The sequence below is a fragment of the Nicotiana tabacum genome, chromosome 20, assembly GCF_000715075.1.
Source record: "Nicotiana tabacum cultivar K326 chromosome 20, ASM71507v2, whole genome shotgun sequence".
In the NCBI taxonomy this organism is placed as follows: domain Eukaryota; kingdom Viridiplantae; phylum Streptophyta; class Magnoliopsida; order Solanales; family Solanaceae; genus Nicotiana; species Nicotiana tabacum.
In genome coordinates this window covers 2,767,927-2,793,133 of record NC_134099.1, presented here as the reverse complement: position 1 = coordinate 2,793,133, position 25,207 = coordinate 2,767,927, and the positions used below count along the sequence as shown (strand labels likewise).

Here is a 25,207-nt window from a genome sequence, read left to right as displayed (position 1 = left end):
CTGAGTGGTGCCTAACACCTTCCCCTCGGGATAATTTCTAACCCTTACCCAATCTCTGGTTTTCTAGATCAATTCCTTCATAGTGCACTTTAATCATTAGGTGGTGACTCTTCACAAATGCAAACCCAATTCCTAAAGTGGAACGAGTTGTCCTCCCAAATGTCATAAACCCGATTTCGCGAGAAAAAGGGGGCGCGACAGCGCCCACCTGGAGAATAAGGGAAAGCAGCTCAAGTTTCAGGGAAAAACAGTTCGAGTTTCAGCAGTCAGGCGCCCACCTGGAGAACAAGGGAAAACAACTCAAGTTTCAAAGGAAGACAGTTCAAGTTCAGCAATCAGGCGCCCACCTAGAGAACAAGGGAAAGCAGCTTAAGTTTCAAGAAAAGCAGTTCGAGTTTCAACAATCGGGCGCCCCACCTGGATAACACGGGAAGGTAGTTCAAGTTTCGAAGGAAGACAGTTCAAGTTTTGGCAATCAGGCACCCACCTGAAAAATAAGGGAATTCACTTCAGAATGCAATTCAAGTCAGCAACAAAAGAAGCTCGCGGCAAGAATGCGGGTCAACAGTCCGAGATGACCAACAGAAGTAGTCTCAATCCAGAATATAAAAAAGAAGGGAAAAAGAAGAAAGAGAAGTGAATCCAAAACACAGAAGTAGAGAAAGATGTGAACTGCTCAAGACGTGGTTGAAGTCACAAGCACCACATGTCCGATCATGATCTGAAAAGCTGAAGAAGAGCGAGCTAGCACCTTCAGCTAACAAGCGCCAAGGTTCAAATCTAGAGTCTGCATGAAGAGCCATTCAAGACTCAAGATCAAGCTTCGGAAGACTTATAGATAGGAATCTTGTAACTCATAGTTGACAGGCTTAGCTAGTCTTTTTTATTTTTTTTATTTTTGATGTAATAACAGGACCGCGGACCGGAACCTCGACGGAACGGCACCTCGACCAGCCCAAGATTTTACAAATTTTTGTACTTAAATATTTAGTTTTAGGTCTAATATAGTTATTTTAACTAGTTTTGACCCTTTTACTTTGTTTTATTACAAAATAAAAATTACAAAAATATTTCTTGTTTTTAGTTGCTTTTAGTTTATATACCATTTGTAAAACTAACAAAAATGCAAAAATAGTACCTTATTTTTATTTTTATATAATCTTGAAAACACAAAAATAGTTTCATGTTTTAATATAATTTAAGTTTAATTAATTAAAATTAGTTTTATATTTTATATTATAAATTTTATATTTAGAAGGAAGAGTTAGTTTTGGGTTGGTTTATCCCATTTTAATCTTGTTGTCCATTTTTTTTAGTTTTTGGCCCAATTTTAAGGCCCAATAGTACCAAACTCATACCCCTTTAACCTAAAAACTCTTTCTATATAACCAAAAAAGAAGCCTAATTTCCTAGACCCTAGGGACCTAAGAGATAAAAAACAACCTAAGAGACTAAATCCGTCGCAGTACAAGGAAACCCCCCACCCCCTGACCTCGTCTTCTTCATAGACCCCACCCCAAAGGACCCTCTGTTCATGACACAAAAATCCGCCGCTTGACACCCAAATAGCCCCTCGTTCTTCATCTTCTTCAACACTAGCAGAGAACCAGTGAACTCGAAACCGCCTTAGACCTCCACCAAATCGTCGGATCTCCACTCCAAGAACCCCATCTCCCAGCGAAAAACACCCAAACTCAAAAAGCTCAGCTCACCATCTTCGCCGAAAACCAGCGATCACCCGGCTCGATCTCTGGAACAGCCGCTAGGGATGGCCTCTTCTTCATCTTTGCACCCCAACCCTCTCATCTTACTACCCAAAGACACACACGAAAACGCACAGAGGCAGATGAAAAATAAATAAAAAATAAGGTTTGAAAGTAGTCGAGTTTTGTTACAGTTGTTGGAGTCGATAATATCTTTCGAAAAAACGGTTCAATAAAGAAAAGTTTTTGTCGCGTTCCGATCCAGCTTGAGTTCAGTCGAGTTCGATTGCTGCCCATGTCGAGGTTGCCGTGCAAGAAGCCGGTCTGAGATTTTTCATCCTCTTGGATTTTTGGTGTTTAACAATATCAATTGAGGTCCTCTCTAACCTTTCAATGTTACTACTTTTATGAAGACATATTTTCCCTTTTTCGTAATATTCTCTTGGATTTGTGCGAAATTGTCTTCTGCTAGTGTTCCTCTGATTTTATGTGAATTGTGGTTGGATTACTGGGTTCCTTTCTGATTTTGGCAATTGCTTCCATGTGCTCCAAGTTGAAATCAACAACTCATACTTTGGTTAGTCTTAACTGTTCTCATTAGGCATATCAATTTGTCTAGAGCTTGCAATATTTGTGTTGGTAATTATAAATCGTGAATTGGGTCTCACTTGAAAGTAAAAGTTATGGAGTTTGAGTTGTTAAAGGTCTATAAGGTTTGGCATTGAGAATGGTATTAAAAATGGGTCGTATGAGTTAATACAAGGTTTATTGAGCATTGGGGTCTGCGCTTTTATTGATACAGGATAATGAGATTTAGCTATGACATCCTTTTTTCATTTGCTTCATTCTTTTCAGTTGATTATTTGGAATTTTAATTTATTTTGTTTCAATTGTTCTCACCCGTATGTTTCTCTTAGTTAGTATTTGGGTTAATTGAACAAATAAAATTTAGTCTCCAATATCCATGTCCAAAGAAGTTGTTCTGCCGGACCCAATTTTTAAGAGCCAAACTGGTCGTTTTTCATTAAATGCAAAGCTGGCCGAAAAATGATAATAAGGCTACAAGTCAGCCCGTAATTTCTTCTACAACAAATTCCATAACCCATGGCCTTCACAATAATCTCAAAGTTTAGGAAGAATAATTATATTCGTAGTTTGCTTTAGGCACGTTTAATATACTATCGTGGTTGTGTACACGTTCGCGTGACAAGATTACGATCTTAAAAATAAAATTGGGGTATGCGTTCAACTTCGACCAAATATTTCTTAATAATAATAAAGCGTTATTATTGTGGACACGTTCGCGTGACATGATTTTTGACGCGCCAAACAAATAAGTACACGTACGTGTGACTCGTTTTTCTAGATAACTCCCTATTTAGGAATAATTAAGCAAATAAAAGCGGTAAGAGGTAAATGCACATAGGTTTAAAAATAAGTAATTAGACAATTTAATTAAGCCAAGTATGATCAAAGCGACCGTGCTAGAACCACGGAACTCGGGAATGCCTAACACCTTCTCTCGGGTTAACAGAATTACTTACCCAGATTTCTATGTTCGCAGACCATAAATAAGAGTCAACTTCCTTGATTCAGGATTAAAATCGATGACTTGGGACACCATAAATTATCCCAAGTGGCTACTCTGAATTTAAAATAAATAATCCCGTTTCGATTGTCATTTAAATTGGCAAAAACTCCCTTATACCTCCTTCCGGGGGTAGTAAAGAGTAGGTGTAACATCAAGTACATCATAAGGGTCACGGAAAAGAAACCAAGAAGCACGATAACCTCAATAAAATAACAAGACATAATAAGCACGTGATAGTACACCAGTAACCTCAACAATTGGACATGTAACATATTTTCACGAAGTCATAGAAGAACTCACAATCAAGAAGTATCCAAAATAATAAGGGAGGCAATCACTTCAATTAAGGCAATTAAGGGTCACGATAACACGTAGGAATTAGAGGAAAGTTAACAACATCATATGAAGCATATAGAGGCAATTCAAGCAATTATTAAACTCAATCATAACAGGATACTTTCCACATAATAGACATAAGGACCTAAGAACCCTAGAGGCAAATTTCCCACAAATAAATCCGAGCACACACTCGTTACCTCGCGTGCACGGACTATAATTAGCATAGAAGACTCAAATCCTAAGGGGAAGTCCCCCACACAAGGTTAGGCAATATACTTACCTCAATTCGGCCAATTCAATACTCAATTTAGCTTTTCCTTTACCAATTCATCAACGCTCGGCTCAATCTAGCCATAAACGACTTGAATACATCAAATAATACAAGAGAAAACAATTTCAATTAACAAAACTATGATTCTTATACAATTTGCAAAAAGTCAATAAAAGTCAACTACCTGGGCCCGCACTTCGGAACCCGACAAAATTTACAAAAATCGAACACCATTTCGCTATGAGTTCAGCCATACAAAAATTATCTAATTCTGATACCATTTGGTCATTCAAATCATCATTTTACATTTTTGAAAGATTTCACAATTTTCCCCAAATTATTCCTTAGATTCTCATGAATTTGATGTTAAATATAAGATATAATCACAAAATATAACCGAAAATTGATTAGAAACACTTACCCAATGATTTGGAGAAGTTTGGTCTTTGGAAAATCGCCCATGGAGGTTTAGGGTTTGAGAAAATTGAAAAATGGGTGAAAATCTTGTCAAAAACCTCATTTAACAGGCCTCAGATGTCGCATTTGCGACCCAGGGTTCGCAGTTGCAACCCCTCGCAAGTTCCGAACAAAGCAGGGCTGGCAGAAGTCACATTTGCAAGAAAAAGTTCGCATTTGCGAACTGGGCATCGCAAATGTGATGAAAAAGTTCGCATTTACGAACACACCAAAAACCATCAATTTTTTCTGACACGAAAATGAGCATAACTTCCTCATACGATGTCCAAATTCGATGATTATTTTTCCTATGGCTCTGTAATTTCGATACGCATCTAATGGTTTAAACAAAACTGAATTTAGATCTCATTTGCTCAATGTAGTATTATTTTTTCTTGAAGAAACGACGATGAGGCATCCAAAAACAAGCATAACATAGCCTAAACCTATTCGAAACTCACCCAAGCCCTCGAGGCTCCAAACCAAATATGCACGCAAGTCTAAAAATATTATACAGACTTGTTCGTATGATCAAATCATCAAATAACATCAAAAACTATGAATTTAACCTCAAAACTAATGATTTTCTCAAGGACACTCAAATTTTTTAATTTTTCAACCGGACGTTCAAATCACGTCAAATCAATTCTGGTTCTCACCAAATTTTACCGATAGGAATTAACTATTATAACAAACTTGTACCGAATTCCGAAACCAAAATATGGGCCTGATACCAACGAGTTCAAATATTAATTTATTTTTTTATTTCCTTTAAAAACCAGCACAACAATTTTCTTCAAAAATTATTTTCTAAGGCTAGGGACCTCGGAATTCAATTCCGGGCATACACCCAAGTCCCATATTTTACCGTGGACCTCCCGGGCTTGTCGGAACATAGATCCGGATCCGTTTACCAAAAATACTAAACAAAGTCAACTAAAACCAAATTTTAACTCTAGAAATTATTATATTTTTCATATTTTCACATAAAAACTTTCCAGTTTCACGCCCGAACTGCGCACGCAAGTCGATACACACAATATGAAGCTGCTCGTGATCTCAAACTGCCGAACCGGATGCAATTGCTCAAAATGACCAGTTGGGTCATTACATCCTCCTCCACTTAAACATACGTTCGTCCTCGAACGCGCCCGGAGTCATTCCAAAGCCATCGAACAACTGCATGAGCTCCTCATACATACACCCGGGGGTGATTCCCCATCATCTAACCTATGCAGAACTGACAATGCAACTTAACTAAAGGTCTCATCTCCTCCTTAGTCCATAGCCTTAGAACAGGACCCAAACCTCAACATCCGAAATTCATCATAGGACCCGAATTCCACATCATCAGACTGAACACACCGAAACAGGCTGAATCGAGCCAAAAATTCCAATCCAAAATACAATCACATGTTGTTCCACACAACTCACATACTCGAAGCAATAACCTCTGACCACCATAGCTGCTCAAATAACATCTTGGATGTCGGCAATATACTTCACATTGAATACAACCTTGTTCTGGACTTCCACAACACTACATGTTATAAAGAGACATGCGAAAATTCATAGCCTCCCAAAAAGTCAACAAGTCACGAAGCTCTCCCGCCCGCCAAGGTCCATTACCCAAATCTTAGTAGAAACACCCTCTCACTTCCAAACACTCCCCACCCCCAATACCATAGCACTAAACTCAGGTCTAAGAACCTCATCTCAGCCAATACAAGCAATCCAACTAACAACTCATCACGGAACCACATAGATTATTACACTACACAATTCGTACACCAAATCAGCAATAACTCAATTATGCAGTACAAATAAAGGAAAATAAATTAGAAGAATTATCTAACAAGTTCAACATGCGTGACAACAAAAGTATAGGTTTTTCATCAAATCTTCCCACAGAGGGAAGACACAACACCAAATAAACACAAGGAAATGGTATCCCACATAACATCCACTGCGGCGTGCAGCCCTGTAACGACCTGGTCATTCGTTCTGAGAGTTATAGCCCCATTTACCCATCTATGCTTATTTATGTGTTGTTTAGCTGTGTTGAGTTGTATCGAGTTGGTAGGCTTGAGTTTTAGAGAGTTTTAGGTAGGAATTTGAGGGACCAAACAGAGTTCGATTTTGATAAATTTTATATGGTTAGACTTGGGAGAGGACGAGGGTTTTGATTCTGCCATTGTTGATTGGTTTCGAGATGTGGGCCCAGGGGACGAGTTTTGGCTGATTTCGGATTTTTTGCCTATTTTTGTAGTTTTTATTGTGGAATTTGATTCTCTAGCCATGTTAATGGTATTAATCTGATTATGGTTAGATTCGAGCTTTTGGAGACCGAGTCCAGAGACAAGGGCATCCCGGAGTAGGATTTTATGCTGTTGAGGTAAGTAACAGTTTTAACTCTGGCTTTGAGGGTATAAACCCGGAGAATTTGATATCATGTGATTGTTTGGAGGTGATACCCACACTAGGTGATGGGCGTGTGGGTGTATACCTCGAGGGATTGAGACTTGGTCCGTCCCGTGAGGCTGCGAGGCCTAATAGCTATTATCTGTGGTTATGTGTTTACTTGTTGTTGAACTTGTTTGCCTTCATGTTAGAGATCATGCTTAGGCTTTATTCATGCTCACATTATTTGTACTCAGTCATAGAAATTATTGTACATGTTTAGCTCAGTCTCTATTATTTGCTAATATGTTGTGATACTTGATGTGGGATGTGTCCCCTTATTTGTTGATGATGGTGAGGCTAGTGAGGTACATGATTGAGTAAGGCCGAGGGCCTGGTTGTGAGAATATTAATACCATAGCGCGTGAGTTATCCAGGTAGCACGTGAGTTGACCGTGTAGGTCCAGGTATTTATACCATAGCGCGTGAGTTGTCCGCGTAGCACGTGAGTTGACCGTGCGGATCCAGGTATTGATATGATGGCCTGGTTGTGAGGATATTAATATCATAGCGCGTGAGTTGTTCGCGTAGCACGTGAATTGACTGTGCAGGTTCAGGTATTTATACCATAGCGTGTGAGTTGTCCGCGTAGCACGTGAGTTGACCGTGTGGATCCAGATATTGATATGGTAGCACGTGAGTTGTCCGTGCTTAGCGCTTGGGCTTTGGGAGCCCCTCCGGAGTCTGTACACACCCCCAGTGAGCGCAGAGTATTGAGTGTTGAGTGCGAGTGCTGAGTGATGGAGTGACATTGCTGTGAAGTTGCATTTACTTTTGTTGTTGCTGCATTTATCTGTTAAATTTCTTTGTGGTATTTACTGAGTTATGGAATTTACCTGTTTATTCATGTTTATTTTTTTTAAATTGTGAAAATAAATAATTGGACTGTTTTACTTAGCTCATCACTACTGCTCAGTTCCTTAGTTATTTCTTTTACTACTGAGTCGGTTGTACTCATACTACACCCTGCACTTTATGTACAGATCCAGATGAGTTAGAGCCCGGCGATCGTTGAGTTCAGACCGACTATCTGTGGAGATTGCAAGGTAGCTGCTAGTGTCTGCAGGACCTTGTTACTCCTTTTATCATTTCTTATTTTGGACAGTTAGATAATTTCTATATCTTAGTTCATAGTTTTAGACGCTCATGACTTAATGACACCCCAATGTTTGGGGCTCGTTTCCATATTTTATATTAATTATATTTAGAGTTGATTTAGTTTATGAGAAATTCAAATGTTGAAAATATTTTATTAAATTCTTATAATCGATTTAGTAGTAATATTTTGGGAGATAGGCTTGCCTTGTAACACGATAGGCGCCATCACGACATGGTTAGATTTTGGGTCGTGACAAACCCGCTCCCAAATACTCATCGAGCCAAAATGCCCGGGCTCACTGAACATATGAATATTGATATCAAGTACAACAGAGTGCACAAATAAAACTGTGGGAAAATAAATGAAAGTGCTAGAACATGAAAGAAACAAACACAACTAAGGTGCAATGAACAAATCAACATCACAGGGGCTATCTTGCTCGCATCGCCATAAGGCCTAAACAGAATTACAACATGTGTGGGGAATAATCATACAACCTCTCCGCCTAACACAACATAAAAGAGTAGCACATAACATAGGCTAGGGGCACAAATAATATCCATTCCGCCCGGTAACATAACCATAATGACAATCTCACAGGAGCGCTCAAACTTGATCTGATACAAGATACATATTCTCATTGAGCTTTCAAATAGCCCCCAACCCAAATCCTGATTATTTCCAAATAGGTAAATATCATTTCCAAAAATCCACAGCAACCTATCAATCATGCATGCTATTAATTACCTCATCCCCAACGTTTCTTCACAATCCGTCATTAGGAAATGGTCCACATATGAGGGCATCTAGCCCAAAACCTCAGGAATACCAAAACTTCCATACTCATACTCCACTACGCTAAATCAAATGGATGATATGACACTTACACCCTATCATTCTACTGAAGCACTCATATAGAGTTTCTGGCCATGTAACAAAACATGAACCTCGAAAGCCTCAAAACCCAGTAATCGCCATGCTACCAGCCTAGCACCCGCAAACCAAACCTCAAGGTCCTTTCCAAAATGCACACTCTTCACATATGATAGCCAACAATATCAACACCCCATTAATTTCAGATGCTTATTCAGGAGAAAGCCACAATGTATATTCCTTACGCCCATAGTAGACACCCAACTCAAGCCATAGTCAAACTATCAATAACCTTCCGAGATCCACCCGCACGCAAATAAGCCATCAGGACTGCACCTCCCTAACTCAACCGAGTCAAACAAACCGTCTAATCCAAGAGTGTTTCCACAAATACCAGTAGAGAATTTCTATTCAAAGGACCAATCACTTCATCGCTATGCTGACCCAACACCACAGAGCTGACCCATTTCTTCGGATAGTCGATATGCGATAATCCCAATCAAAGTCTCGACATCGTCCCGTGCAAGATCTCATACCTTAGTCATATACAAATTCCGGTAACCTACCAACATCACACATACATATACCTCAGGCCGAAACTGACGCAAGTCTTACTATGCAATCTGAATGCCGCTGATGGACTCCTCCACTTGGCGCGAAGCCATAGAAAACAACGTCTGATGATCCACATAGCTAACCTTCACAACTCGTACAACACAAATCACAAGGTACTCCAATACCGCCAACTATCCTCAATCAACACCCACTACGCTTCTGTTGCGCCTCCATATAAATAACTGAATAGTCTCTCAATACCTCTGTATCTCCAGTCTGGATAACACGTTGAGAAAATGTATGAGCATCCCTGACTCTCTCGTAGCCTGTATGTAGCATCATGAACCATTGGTGCATAGCGGACACCGAGAGCGTAATATTACACACGAGTGGCTAATATTAGTAATATTTTATCAATTTGTCCATTTTTGTAATGAGCTACTTATAAATGGATATAGTTGATAATTTCCCAATTATAATTTATTAAAGCAATACGATCTAATTTGTTCAAACAAGTCCGATCACAATTTAATTTAATTAATATTTTTTTAATATTAATCGTGCATCGCACGGGTATGACAGCTAGTAATATGAGTAAGAAAAAAAAAAGGCAAACACGTGGCATGTTTGAAATTGTCAATTCATATGTACAGCGTGGAGCCAGCATAAAAAGTTCCACGTGGCAGAAGAATTAACGAACAACAGAAACAAAATTAACAAGTACAAATACATGAAATAAAATGAAAATATAATACTAATGCGTATGATTAATTTATTAAATCCCAATATCTCATTACTAGCCTCTTTGGTCAAGCTTCTTTTTGGCCAAAAATGCCTTTTTAGGCCAAAAGCATTTTTGTCCAAAAATTGAAGTGTTTGGCCAAGCTTTTGGAAGGAAAAAAGTGTTTTTGAGGAGAAACAGAAGCAGTTTTGGAGAAGCAGAAAAAAGTAGCATCTCTCCAAAAGCACTTTTGAGAAAATACACTTAGAAACAGTTTTTTAAAGCTTGGCCAAACACTAATTGCTGCTCAGAAGTGCTTTTCAAACTAATTAGTCAAATACAAATTGCTTCTCACCAAAAGTATTTTTGAGAAAAACATTTTTGAAAAAAAGCACTTCTCAAAATTAGCTAATTTTTGGTAAAAATAGCACGGTATAGCTAGTTTTCGGATTGGTCATTCAAAAATAGTCAGCGTTTACCAAGTCAATGAAAAATAGCCACTATTTTGCTGCAATAGAGACAATGCAGCATAATATACTGGAGTTCGGTGCACCTGTGTATGAACTCCAGCATATTATGTTGGACCGGTATATTTTGCTGGCTCCGGTATAATATACTAGAGACTGGAGCACCGGTGCTCCAAACTCCAGTATATTATGCTGGACCGATATACTTGCTGGAACTCCAGTATATTATGCTGGAGTTCTAGTGTACTTATGCTGGAACTCCATCATATTATGCTGGAGTTCCAGCATACTTATCCTGGAACTCCAGTATAATATGTTGGAGTTCAAGTATACTTATGCTGGAACTCCACCATAATATACTGGCATATTTTCCGAGTTTTGAACAGTATTTTTGCTCAGATTTATCTTTACATAAAAAGTGGCTAAATTTCGATTACTTTTGAAACTAGACTATTTTTAAACGACCAATCTAACTATTTTTGAATTTCTCCCTAATTTTTGCAGCTTGGCCAAACGGGCTGCACATCTGAAAAGATCTGCCAACTAAGTAAGATGTTTTTGCACGGCATGTTATGAGGTGTTAACGTATATAATTGTCTATACTTAATTGATATAACTCAAAAGCACATAATTTATCTTATTAAGTGACCAATTAATTTCTTCTTTCTAATCCCCTCCTAGTTCACGGGTTTTCCTATTCTTAATTGTTATTTTAAAAAACAAAAAGGTTTTGATGGGATTGTCATCAACTTAATTAAAATAGTCTAGATGTCTCTGCCCTATATACTAGCTAGGCTTCATGTTATTAGACTATTAATTAATTCTAGCTAATAGGTTAATAATTAACACGCATTATTAAATATAACAAAAGAATTGAAGTTTCATGCATTGACGGTATCAAAATTAATATTTACATAAACAAGTTACTTATATCATAATTACGTTTAAATCTCTGTATTATGAACTTTAAATGATAACCTGATAAACATAGTAATTAATCTGTTATCATTATAGATTAAAATTCGTTGATAATATAAAATATTTGTATGTTATCAGTACATATAAATATGCTTAAATAGGTGTCACTTTGGAATACATGGATGGAATTATTGAGTCAATTCCCACATTGTTTGGATACTTAAATTATGAGTTATGAACACATCCCAAAAAGAAGATTACAACTTGAAAATTAAGTCAGAATTGTTGGGTATTATCTTTAATCTTTTTTTTTTTTTGGATCTTTCCAAATTAATGGTTCCAAAAAGGAAGTATGACTAGAAAGTTAATGATTTTATTATTTATTTTATACATTTTGATGGGATCATGTCTGAAATATTTTAATCTCATGTTTAAAAATTCGTGTAATAACTTCTAATTGGTTCATTTACTTGATAAGCACAAGTTGGTGGGCCATAATTAGGATTTGGAAAATCTTTGAACAATAATATAGGCATCAACAACAAAGAAAATTAATTAGCATGATTAAGGTCCACTTAAAAGTGTTTTTGTATGTATTAAGATGGTGGTAAACCATTAACAAGGAAAAGGAACACTTTGTTTAATGATAATTGTCGCTAATTAATCAACAAGAGGACTTGACAAAGTTGATTGGACAAGAATGTTACGACATCCTAGAAATATACTCCAAATATTTAAATTAACCTAAACAACTAGTCGCCTAAAAAAATAGCGGACAAATATATAATACACGTATATTATATATATATATATATACTATGTATCCGTATATAACCTTTATATACCAGCTAGAGACTGTTAATATTTTTGGTCAAGCGGCTAATGTGTGTAACTTCCACAAATACTTATTCACACTTGATATTTATACTAAATCAAATAATTTCATGTTAAATACAAATTTAAATACTTAAAGCAAATAAGGGGGTTTCCCATTTATACTATAATATTCGGAGTTCAAAATTGTAACACCATAAGCAAATCACAGAACAGAATATGTGATATGCTGAGTATATAAGGAAATAAACCAACCCTAATAGCACGTTTTAAAGTCGAGCAGATTGCATCTGCCAAAGCGAACAATATCACTAGTTATAGTGGATCAGATATGGAGGAGGGAGGGGGTTAGTTGTGGGCCCGGGTATTACCATAAAACTCTAGTATATGTAGGACCCAAGCATGACCAATGTGACATTGTTCTTGGTTCCTAGATTCCTACTATTGGCTTTGTTTCAACAGTGTGAGGCACATTCACATGTGTTTCTTCCTAACATCATTCCACTTAGCCATGTGCAAAACCCTAATATTCTAACATGGCTCCTCTCTGCATTTACTTTCCTAAGTATGCCATGTTTCAATATAAAAATTAGAAAAATATGAAGAATTTTGGTTCTTTGTATCTTCCTTCCTTAGAATTAAGACTCATTTCTATATATAAGACAAACTCTAAAGCATAACATGTTTCAATATAATATATAAGCAACTTTGGTTCTATGAATAGAGGACTCACTTCCATATATAAGACAAACCTAAAGCTATCCCTTAGTTATTTTTGCTACTTTTTATAAGGTTTTAATGTACTTCATACAATTCTTTTTTTTTTTTTTATGGTTGAGAAAAAGTAATGCCAGGCACTAAGAAGGTATTAGCTACTACTCAAAGAACAACAACAACTACCCCGTGAAATTTCACATGTGGGATCTGATGAGGGTAGTACGTACCCCGACTATACCCCTACCTATGAAAGTAGAGGGACTGTTTCCAAAAGACTCTCGGCTCAAGAACGTTAAAAATAGAGAAATAGAGAAACAATAGCAACAAGGTAAAGCTACTATTCAAAGAGTTTTTCTTTAATTATCAGGATACTTTTACATGTTGCAACACATAGTTCGTCTCAGTTTCAGTATTATAAATCTTAATTTTTTGGATTATTATATGTAAACATCTTTTCGATGACTTGATAAAGTGAAAATTTATTTACATTGTCAATATATATAATATAAGTTCAACTCAAGCTGATTACAACTGTCCTTTAATTTTGGTAGTGTCATCTTGATCTTTTGTTCTCTCGGTTATTAAGACGTGAAGTTAAGTGAGAACGAAATTTCCAACTTCTTGTCAACAGCATGAGTATAAGAAAAAGTTAAATCTGGTCTTCTGGTAGAGTAGATTAATGCTACTCTAGTAATTTCCATTTTTCCTTTTCTATATATGATGTACTACACTGGTTAAAACTTGTAAAATAGTTGAAAAATGAAAATTTTCCTACCTAATTCTCAATCAACAGAAAAAAGTACGTTGTAGTTACTAAGTCACTTAGGCCCTCTTCGAGAAGGAGATATTGGTCCCTCCTCAGTACAAAGAAGGGTGAGTTCCAGAGAGGATTACGACAACCAAAGCCTTACATCTCAGTGGAGAAAAAACATATTATGTTATTTTTTTTCATTTGTCTAAGCTTTGCCGGACAAAATTATTTGATACATATGCTAGGACGATCGCTAGCAGATATCCAGTGAAATTTATTAAGTTACGCACAAGTTAGCCTGAACACCACCATATAAAAAAAGTTGAAAGGTGTGAATTTTCTAACCTAATTCTCAATCAACTTTCAAAACGTGAGCTGAAGTAACACAACTAACTACTGCATAGAAATGGACAATCACAGCTTTGGTAGTTGAAATTTTTAAATCTCATTGGAATATTTTCCGACATGATGGCTCTAATCCAGTTTGATTAATTATGGGGTTACGTACTATCTGGTCCTAAAAAATGAATTTGACCAAGATGTTACATGATCATGATTTTGAGACAAAGAGTTCTTTTATAAGCTTTTTGTGGCAGATTTTTCAAACTTATAGTACTATCTTAATCAGCATTTGCCATACTAATCACAGAAAATCGTCAAAATGGTCCATAAGGGACAGCCTATATAATCAGAATTAATATCTCAATATGAGAATGAAATAAATATTGGAACACAGACTACATAAAACTGGACCACCAATATCTTTGCCATCAAATGCGCAAGATAATCTAGAATGAGTTTATAATATATATTTCTAATTAATATATTGATAGTGTAAAAAAAAATTATATCATCATATTACTTAAAAGATATTAGTGTAAGTTAAATTAGGATCAAGAAAGAGTGTCGTGGGATGAATGAAATTCATCCGCACTTAATCATAGGTCTCGTGTTTTAGATTCAGGACCCTTCAACAACACTTCACCTTCATTGGATCATACGCGGATACTAGTCGAATCAGTCAAGTATCGATGGTTTTACGCGTCGCGAATCTGGATAGATGGATTCGGAAAAGGAAACGAAAAAGAAAGAACTTTCCCTAATGAAAGGAAAAGAGGAAAAAAGCAAATCCAAAGTTGTTCTTTCGATGGTCAAAATATCACCATATAATATGGCAGTCCGGTGTATTAAGCTTTTGTTATACATGGGATCCGGAAAAGAGCCGGTTCACAAAAATCTACCGTACACAATTTTACCCTGTATTTTCGCAACAAATTGTTTTCCGGCTCGAATTCAATAAATACTGACCGTTAGTGGCCCATTAATTAGGTCATCTTTAATTTTAAATAAGAAGAAAGGAAATTCTTTGCCAGATAGTACAAAAGCCCTTGAATAAAAAATATTTTGTTCATAGACAATTGTTTTTCAAAACCAGCTTGCAAAAAGCCTAGAGCAAGTCTAAAAATTTAGTGGTTAATTAGCCACTTTTAGCAAAGTCTCAACCACTAATTAGTAGTCTTAAGTTTCGTACTCCTTTTTGAGTGTGCATCCTCTCCATTAAAATGAAAGGAGGTCACTTTTTAATAATAATAATAATAATAATAATAATTTAGTATCAGCCTATCAGGTATTCATTGTGCCTCATTAATTCATATTCGTGCTCAATATATATTATGAATTATGGGTTCGCTCAAATGAATAGTTTTGACTATGCCTTGCCACTCTACTATGATTTATAGCACCATGACTTTACTACTAAGATTTCCTTTACAAGTCAGACCAACTTCTTGAGCCCCATTACAGGAAGATAACTTTAAAAATATTCTCTTATAAGCTTCATTGTAGGACCTAATTATAATCTAACTCCTAAATCTAAATACCATAATTTCAGGTTAACGAACCCCATAATCATAATTAATAATTTTGTCCCTACATAACTATGATGCATGAATTTTTGCCTCCAGCTCCACAAACCCAAAAGTTATAAAGTTGAATATGGAGCAACCCAGAAAATAATAATTAAAAGTCATTGTTTGGTTGACTTTTGAAATTATGTTTATGAGGATATGTATCATAATTACCAAAAAGAAAAAATATAGTGAGACTGTTTATTACTAGGAAATGTCTATGCCTATGATATCAAATCACAGTACTGTACCTTGTCTCTTAAAACTGACCATCCATTAAATTTAGTATGCCCTCCGTTTTATTTGTCGTGATCGTATTTGACTGGACATAAGAAAATTTAAAAAGTTATATTTTAGAATTTGTGATTTTGAACATATTATGATGCATCTATGATCATTAAATTATGCTATTAAAAATAATTTAAGAAGTTTAAAGTTAAATTTTTATTCAATTATTAAATTATGTCACTCTTTGAAGTACAAAATGATTTTTAAAAAATGTCACATAAAATGAAACAAAATAAATAGTAAATTATAACAAAAATTGAAAAATAGTATAGACTTTTACTCTAAGATTAACTAAAATATATTAAAATAATTAGTCCCTTATTTGGGGAAATCTGAAAGTGGGGATAAGGAGACATGGTGGACCATATTTTGAGTTGTGGTGAAGACTTTAGAAGAGGTTTTGATTGATAAATTTATGAATATAACATCATTAATTAAATCAAATTTTAAAAAATTAGAAGAGACTTAGCTATCTAATTAGCTTTTTTCTTTCTCTCTCATGTAGTTAGTAAGATTCGGAAAGATCGTCTTTCATTGACAGGAAAACACAAATTAAATAAAAAAATTACTAAGACGAGAAAAAAAAAAAGGTTATTAACGTCAATCACGCAAATATCATAAACAATAATTGACCATCAAGAAGTAATATATAGTAGGGTCCAATCTTGAAGTATGTAACACCAGATAACTTAGAACATAGTTAGTTCATTCATTCATTTGCCCTTTCAAAGAAGTTAGTCAATATGTTGGTGCGGAAAAATTGTGTTCGTTTGACTTATAAGTTACGGGTTCGAGTTTTTAGATCAACTATTAATGCTTATATTAGAGTAGGTTGTATGTACCACCCCAGACTATAGACAGAGTTCCACATTGGCAAATACAAGAGGGATGCTGGGTATATAAGTTAACAAGCCTTAGACCCTAGTGACGCATTTTAAATCCGTGAGGGCCTAGGCCCAGAGCGGACAATATCACTAGCGGGCTGGGCTGTTACAGATGGTATCAGAGCCACTCTTGTGTCAGCCTTGCCAATGCTGGGTCAGAGTTCAACTGAGTTTAGGCAAATTCCGGTTAGGTGGGGCAAACTTTAGTGCTGAGTCTAGACAAATCTCATGCGGTGGGGCAAACCTCAGCGAGGACGCTGAGTCCATAATAGGGAGTGTATGTAACACCCCAGACTATAGACAGAGTCTCACATCGGCAAACACAAGAGGGATGCTGAATATATAAGTTAACAAGCTTTAGACCCTAGTGACACGGTTTAAACCCATGAGGGCCCAAGCCTAGAGCGGACAATATCACTAGCGGGTTGGGCTGTTACATTGTCTATATCACAATTCTTAAGTTACGGCCCTTCCCTGTATAATGTGTGAACATGAATGATTCGTGTACCTGGCTACCCATTTTTAGTCATTATGTTGTGACCTCTTTTTGTAAAGACTCCCATTTTGACTTTAATTTTTTTTCACCCGGCGTCTGCTATCTGTTTTGGAATTAACTAATTCGAATTTGCAACGAAAAGTTTTTTTTGGAATTATATTGTTCTTTACCAAATTCAATTTTGTTTTTAAGACTCTTCTGGTTAAGAATAAAAAAATACCTTTACTTACACATGAAATACAAGGGTAAATTCAAAAATAGATAGATTTACGAGTGGTAATTGAAAAATAATCATAATTTTAAAAGTAATCAAAATTTAACTACTTTTCATGTAAAAATAAATTTGAACAAAAATATTGTTCAAAATTCGAAAGATATTCCACTATAATATACTAGAGTACTTTGAATTTTTTATATATGAACTTCCAACATAATATACTGGAGTTCCAGCATAATATATTGGAGTTCCAAGATAATATGCAAGTTCATACACAGGTGCTCCAATCTCTAGTATATTATGTTGGAACTTTCTGTGTGCTGGAGTTCCAGCATAATATGTTGAAAGCATATACACAGGTGCTCTAATCTCCAGTATATTATGTTGGAACTTTCCGTGTGTTGGAGTTTCAGCATAATGTGCTGGAGTTTCAGCATAATATGCTGGAAGTTCATAACATGTGCTCCAACCTCCAGTATATTATGCTGGAACTTTTCGTGTTACAGTAAAATAGTAATTATTTTCAATAATTTTGCAAACACAAGCTATTTTTTAATTATCATTCCGAAAACTGACTAGTCCGTACTATATTTGCCCATATAAGAAAATAATCCATATGGATTACTACGTGAAAAAGGAGTGGGCGGTGTGAAACATATGATGAGTAATGAGTAAATATAAATATGGTTTGATATTGTGGTGGTGACACGTGGGTCCTAGGTCATGTCAAAAAGCAAATTAAACGGTACTAAGATGGATCAGATCCATATGTGTACGTGAATCTTAGGTTAGATACTGATCCTGCTTTAAAATGTGGATTATTAATTTATTATTATTAACTTATCCAAGTATTTATACGTATGGTTTTCTGATCAAAGTACAATTCAGTATGTGGGCATGCATTGCATGGGATTCCTTGGACATCTTTTTAAATAATTTAAGTTCAATATTTTGTACTATTTGCGTTGGTTTAATTAAGGGGCCGTTTGGCCATACAAAATTTTTCACCTTTTTCAAAAAATCTTTACTTGTTTTCGAAATCAGCATTTAAGTATGAAATTTTTAATTTTCACTTAAAGATGAATTTTAGAATTTTTCGAAAATTTGAAAAACTTGAAAAAAGCTCTTTTTCAAAAAATTTACTTCAAATTACTCACAAAAATTCAATAAACCCCAAAATTATAGTTATGCCCAAACACAACTCTAACTTTTAAATATTAATTTCACTTGAAATTCACTTTTTCTGAAATTTTACAATTTTTTATGTCCAAACGCCCTCTAAGATTCGTATTATCCAAGATTCATTAAAGGGGAAAATATTAGTATTACTATAATTTTTTTATTTTTTTTGCATTCTCAAGTTTTTTTCTACTTTGGACCTTCTCACGACAGTTTACTGGTTGATTTTGGCATATTTTCGAATTGATTTTGTATTATTTTTAAACATTTTATTTTGAAAAAAAATCAATTTAAAACAAAATTAATTTGGTTTGATTCGATTTTTCTCTTTTTTATTCAATTAATTTGGTTTGGTTTGATTCTATAAAGCGATGGTTAGATCGGCCATGATATATAAGAACTCATAAATTCAGAAGATGAAAGTAGCAGAAATGAGGATGTTGAGGTGGATGTGCGGGCACACCAGGATGGATAAGATTATGAATGATGATATTCGGGAGAAGGTGCACGTGGCTCCCATTGATGACAAGATGGGAAAGCGAGCTCAGATGGTTCGGACATATTCAGAGGAGAAGCACAAATGCTCCGGTAAGGAGGTGTGAGTGGCTGGTTGTAGAGGACACGAGAAGAGGTAGAGGGCGGCCTAAGAAGTATTAGGGAGAGGTGATCAGTCAGGACATGGCGAGGCTTCAGATTTCCGAGGACATGACACTTGATAGGAAGATGTAGAGGTCGAGTATTAGGGTTGTAGGTTAGGAGGTCGTTGAGTCTTGCCTTATTTCGTACCATTGTGAGACTAGTCTGGTAGGGTTTTTGTCTAAGATAGTTGGTGGCAATGTTGTGTCTTACTATTTGCTTTTCAGTGTCGGACCTATTTACTATATGTTGTTCCTATTTTTCCTATGATTTATGTGGTGATACTGATTTTGTTTCCTTTTGTCTTTTTGTTTTCTTGAGTCGGGGGTCTTTCGGAAACATCCTCTCTCTACTCCTTCGGGATAGGGATAATGTCTGCGTACACACTACCCTCCCCAGACCCCACTAGTAAGATTTTAATGAGTTGTTGTTGATTCAATATATTCTGCTGTTTTTTTTTTCTAGTTTTTTTTTTTCTTTTAATTGATATCATCTACGTGTATTAAGCTATGCGACCGAGCAAAATGGTGCATATAATAAAATTTGAGCATACTATGTAGGGAACTTTTTTTTTTTTTAGATAAAGTATCACTATCATATATGAAACATTTAGTTTAGTCTTCATTAATTTTTGATTGAGGAAATACTTATTTTGTAGAGAAATTACTGAGTTTTTTTAGAGAAATTACTGAATTAACTTTGATAACCTGCCAGATTTTTTCAATAATCATGGGAAAAATTACTGAATCAACTTTGATATTTGTATTAACAATCTACTCTCTCTCTATCTCTCTCTTTTTATTGATTTTATACTTGCCTGACTCGTATTCATTTAGAACCCAGATTAGAATCCCCGAATCCATAAACTTTAAATATTGGCTTTGCCTCTTCATGGAAGCTTAGAAATACAATAGATGGTACATGGTTATGTTTTTCTCTCATTATGTCTTATTTATTTGATTGAAGCTTATAGGCAAAGTTTCTGCGAGAAGTTATCATAATGTAAATTAAAATCATTGCACAATATATTATGCTAATTACTGAACAATAATATATACCTCGTATCTCTGTATGTATTGTCCCTGACTTTCTTATAATTCAATTTACGTATGATTCAATTTTTTTTTTTGGTTTTAATTAAAGTCATGATGTTAAATGATAAACTGAGCTACACTTTTGCTATTTTTTTTTTATAAAAAAAAATATTAGGTGGCGTAAAATTGTCCGGAGATTATAAAAGATAGTAACTACTTTGCCAACACCCACTACTAAAAATTCGGTAGAAATCGGCAGCGGTCGACCAATCAATTTGGGTCCGGTAGGTTTTTTAAAATATTTTATTTTTTAATTTTTTTTACGTAACCGACCAATTTTGGTCGGTTTTTTTTTGGCACAAAAATGTCGGAAACTATTTTTGAGTCCCTCGAAATTTATTTTTCAAGAAATTAACTACCTTTGGTTGGTTTTTTCATTTAAAACTAATATTAAAAACGACCTAAATCGGACAGTTAATTCGGCCGGTCATTTTAAAAAACTGACTGAATTCGTTAGGTAATTTTATTTTTAGTAAAACCGCTGATATTGATCGGTTATTTTCGTGCGACAATACAATTAAAGAGTATAAATGAAATAAAAGACAGTCTTAAAACAAAATGCACCAATGGTCTAGTGGTAGAATAGTATCCTACCACAGTATAATAAACCTAGGTTCGATTCTCAGATGATGCTTTTTTTTAATGACATAATTAAAATACCGACCAACTTTGGTCGGTATACCCTTCCAACCTTCAAAATACCGGCCACACGTTATTTTATTTTTAAATATTATCAATGTAATTTAATCGATTTTAACAAATAATCTAGTAACTCATTTCCTCCACTTCATGTTTAAAATAGATGTATTACTGGTAGAACATTGAAAGACTATGCTAATAGTTCCATATGCTGCCACTTCATGTTATATCTCTTGTGTCCCATATTCCAAAAAAGAAGAAATGAAAATCATATTCTTTCCATTATTAAAATTCCTATAAATATTAAGGAAACCGAAACTGCATGTCTCTTCTTTCATATTTCCTATTTTACTTGTTTAGGTAAATTAGATAAGTATTTACCTAATTGAGGCAGACAAAAAGTACTGATCGATCTGTTTTCTCAATATTGGTAACTTTTACAAGTGTATTTCAATAAACAAGCCTAATTAAATATATAGTAGTAGTTCAATATAAGGAGCTTTATAAGCATATTATAAAATAGATAAGCATTTTTAAGTTCACTTTTAAAATAATTGTATGACAAATGTAGTGTATTTGCTATATTACATATAAAATCTAGTATTTTCGATACCGAATATAAATACATATATTTATGTAAAAATTATCACATTTCAACAATATTATTTAACTACTTCATAATTTAAAAAGAGCAATAAGTTTATTGAAAACATAATAAAGGTAGAACGCAGTAAATTTAAATAATTGATTGACCTCTGATTACTACTAAGTAACATAGGAAAGTAGTGGTGGATCTAGAAGGCTAATATGTGAGTTCCGGGGGACCTATTAATTTTTGTTCAATCTTTCTATACATATTAAAAAATTTATTAAATATCTATAAATATTTAATTATGAATTTAATTTTTAATTTGAGATCAGTGTATAAGGACCCCATAAACTTCAAATTCTAAATTCATCTACATATGAGAAGTTAAAAGATACTAATAATATAAAGAACTTGACAATTTATATAACTTAAATATTTTCTTTAGACGACAATAACAACAAACCTAATATATTCTAACAAGTGGAATCTGAGGAGGATAGTATTTACGCATACATCTCGAGTAATTTTCAAAAGCCACTGGCAGTGGCGAAGAGAAAGGGGTATCAAACGACACACCTTCGCGGGAAAAATATACTGAGTGGATAGGTAAAAAGAAAAATTTATATGTATGTATATACTATGTATATATTGACTCCCCTTAGTTTTCTGGTATATTTACTTTTATATATTTTGACACCCCTTAATAAAAATTTTGACTCCGCCACTAACTACCGGCATTTATGTTCACCACTATTAAGGCAACTTTTACTAGAAATCTAATAGTATGATATTCTGTCCCCTAATCGAATGATCATAGATTTGGATATCTCTTGAATTTTCCATCCACAAAAGAAAGAAAACAGAAAAAAAATTGCAGCTAAACTCAATCATTTGATAGTTCAACCACCCTACAACTTTCACATGCATCACATTTCACTCCACTTTATTTAATTTTCAATACTTTCAAAACATGACAAAATCTTCGCACTTTCAAGAAAACAAAAAACAGCAAAAGCAAACGACTTGACACTTCTCTTCCCCACCTATTAGTTGTGTTCTAGACTTGTGTGTTTCCACTTCGTGACACTAAAAATGTCGTCTTCTACTCTAACCTGTTGAGTGAACATTTTTTTTTTCTTTTTAATTAACATAACTTATCATGTACGCAATTATAAATATTTTATGAGCAAGTATTTTGCTATGTTGGAGCTCCATTGATTACAATTCTTCTATGAATTCAGATTATAATAAACTCATAGGTTGTGACGGAGGTAGGATTTCCGCTAAGAGGTTAAAAAATATTTAAAAAATTTAAAATAATTATAGCTAGTGAGAATTGGATCAATGAACTCACAAAGATTTTGAACCCTCTTAACCACTAAGCTATGTTTTTGGGCTATGTCAAGGATATTCAAAAACATAATATATAGAGGTAAAAAACAAATTTTGCCTTATATATAGTGTGTAATTTTTGGCGAAGGGGGTTCGGATGAACCTCCTTCTGCCTAGAGATGGATCCAGGATTTAAATTTTATGAGTTATACTTCCAAGATTTTAACATTAAACTCATTATCTTTTAAAGTTATGTGTTCATATCTACTATTTTTGCAATTTAAATGAATTTTTACATATAAATTTTTACTACTTATCAAAGTTATGGATTCAATTGAACCCGTTAGTTCAATACTACATTCGCCCCTTCTTCTGCCCCTAAATCCGCCCCTGCACTCATAAGGTAAGAATCTTTACATTATCAGTATTAAATTAATTTATGATACCAGGTTAGTTACATTTTTTATTAAGTGATTATAAATTTCTACTTGTCATGGAAATTTACCTGCACGTAATGGCCCTATAAAAAAGTTACCTGATTGTGTAGAAAAGAAATATTTATCTTATGGATTCATGTGAATATAGTAGATTTGGCTCAGACCTTATATATATATATATTTGATAAAAGTTAACTAAATCAGTATAAATAATATATTACAAACTCAGTAATAAAAATCAAATGATATGGTAAAATCATGAACTCAAACTTAAAAAATTTAAATTTTGAATCCGCTTATATTTTTACATTGTCCACTTTAACTCTTTTTCTACATAGGGTATATATTTATGTGACATTGCGTATTTGAAAATGGGATAATGGAGGATGATCTTGATTTGCCATAAGTCATTGGGTCAAGTGTTCTTAGGTCGTATTCCCAAAGTTTACACTTTCTTTTCTTTCTTGGGATATCACTATATAGGAATTCTCTCTCTTTCCACACACGAAAACAAAGAGATTAAAAAAAAAAAAAAAAATTAAAACTTGTATAAATACCCCACACATGCAACAACTCCACTTATGTCTTTACTTCCCTTTTGCTTCCCATCTCTCTTTAATTTCTTTCTGTCTCATTTTCATCTCATATTCTCTGTTTCCCTCTCCTTAAACACACACACACACACTAACACTTACATATATTCATACAAAACACACCTACAAAAACTCTACGTGTATATATATAACATGGCAGAATTGGAGTTTCAGAGTAAACATGGTAATAATACTACAAGTAATGGACGTTTAAAGTTGTTTGGTTTCAACGTAACAGATGATCAAGATCAAGAAGTTGATTCTACAACAAAAACATCATCAGGGTCGCCGGAATCCGGCGGTTTTCCGGCTTCCGACGGCCGGAAATACGAGTGTCAATACTGTTGTAGGGAATTTGCAAATTCACAAGCTTTAGGTGGCCATCAAAATGCGCACAAAAAAGAAAGGCAACAATTGAAACGTGCCCAAATGCAAGCTAGTCGAAATGCATACATGCGAAACCCTATTATCTCCGCCTTTGCTCCGCCATCTCACCTCCTCGCTCCGCCGGGTACCATGGTGGTTCCCTCGGCGGCAGGGTCATCTCCGTCGTGGGTTTACGTTCCACGCGCTGCGCCGCCCTTCCACGTGTCGCATGGTTGTCTGTTTCCAACGTCCAATGGTGGGAGAGGTGTAGGGAACTTACAGTATACCGGCAGTGTAGTGGATTCGAGCTTGACAAGTGTTGGGCCTCAACAGGTAAAGGCCCACAGTGCTAAAATTGATGGGCCGTCATTGAGTAGGTTTTCAGGTGGGGATTCTGGGCCCAATTTTGATGATGCATTTGGATTGGATTTACATCTAAGCCTTGCACCAGCCGCGCCTTAGCTCGGCTCAGCTCGGTTATAATCAGCTAGGAAGGAAGATTTATTTATTTTTATATCCTTTTTTTCTTTTTTATTTTGAATTAATTTATCTAGAAAATAGGATCTTGTACATCTCAGATTATTTATTTATTTTTTCACTCAAAGAAAAAAAATTATCCTTTCATGCATTTGCTGATGTTTATGTCTTTTTCTTCTTCGCCTTTTTTTTTCCTTCTTTTTACTGTCTGCAAATTGAGGGTTCAAAGTTTGTAAATTATTGTACATTGGTTGTATGTGCATGTAAATATTGATGTGATATGTTAAAGAAAGTTTAGGTTACATATAGCTTTTGAAA

General features: G+C 34.9%; 1 protein-coding gene and 1 long non-coding RNA gene across 2 annotated transcripts; both read left to right on the top strand.

The window, feature by feature from the left end:
- The first annotated feature begins 1,403 nt into the window (after window positions 1–1,403).
- LOC142174907 (uncharacterized) lies at window positions 1,404–8,052 on the top strand. Its single transcript, XR_012703986.1, has 3 exons — window positions 1,404–2,078; window positions 6,690–6,755; window positions 7,804–8,052. It is a non-coding gene; the product is annotated as an uncharacterized LOC142174907 (long non-coding RNA).
- Window positions 8,053–24,027: 15,975 nt separating this feature from the next.
- Window positions 24,028–25,207, top strand: LOC107770266 (zinc finger protein GIS3-like). The gene has a single exon (XM_016589557.1). The coding sequence runs from the start codon at window positions 24,035–24,037 to the stop codon at window positions 24,872–24,874; it is 840 nt and encodes a 279-aa protein (XP_016445043.1). The 5' UTR covers window positions 24,028–24,034; the 3' UTR covers window positions 24,875–25,207.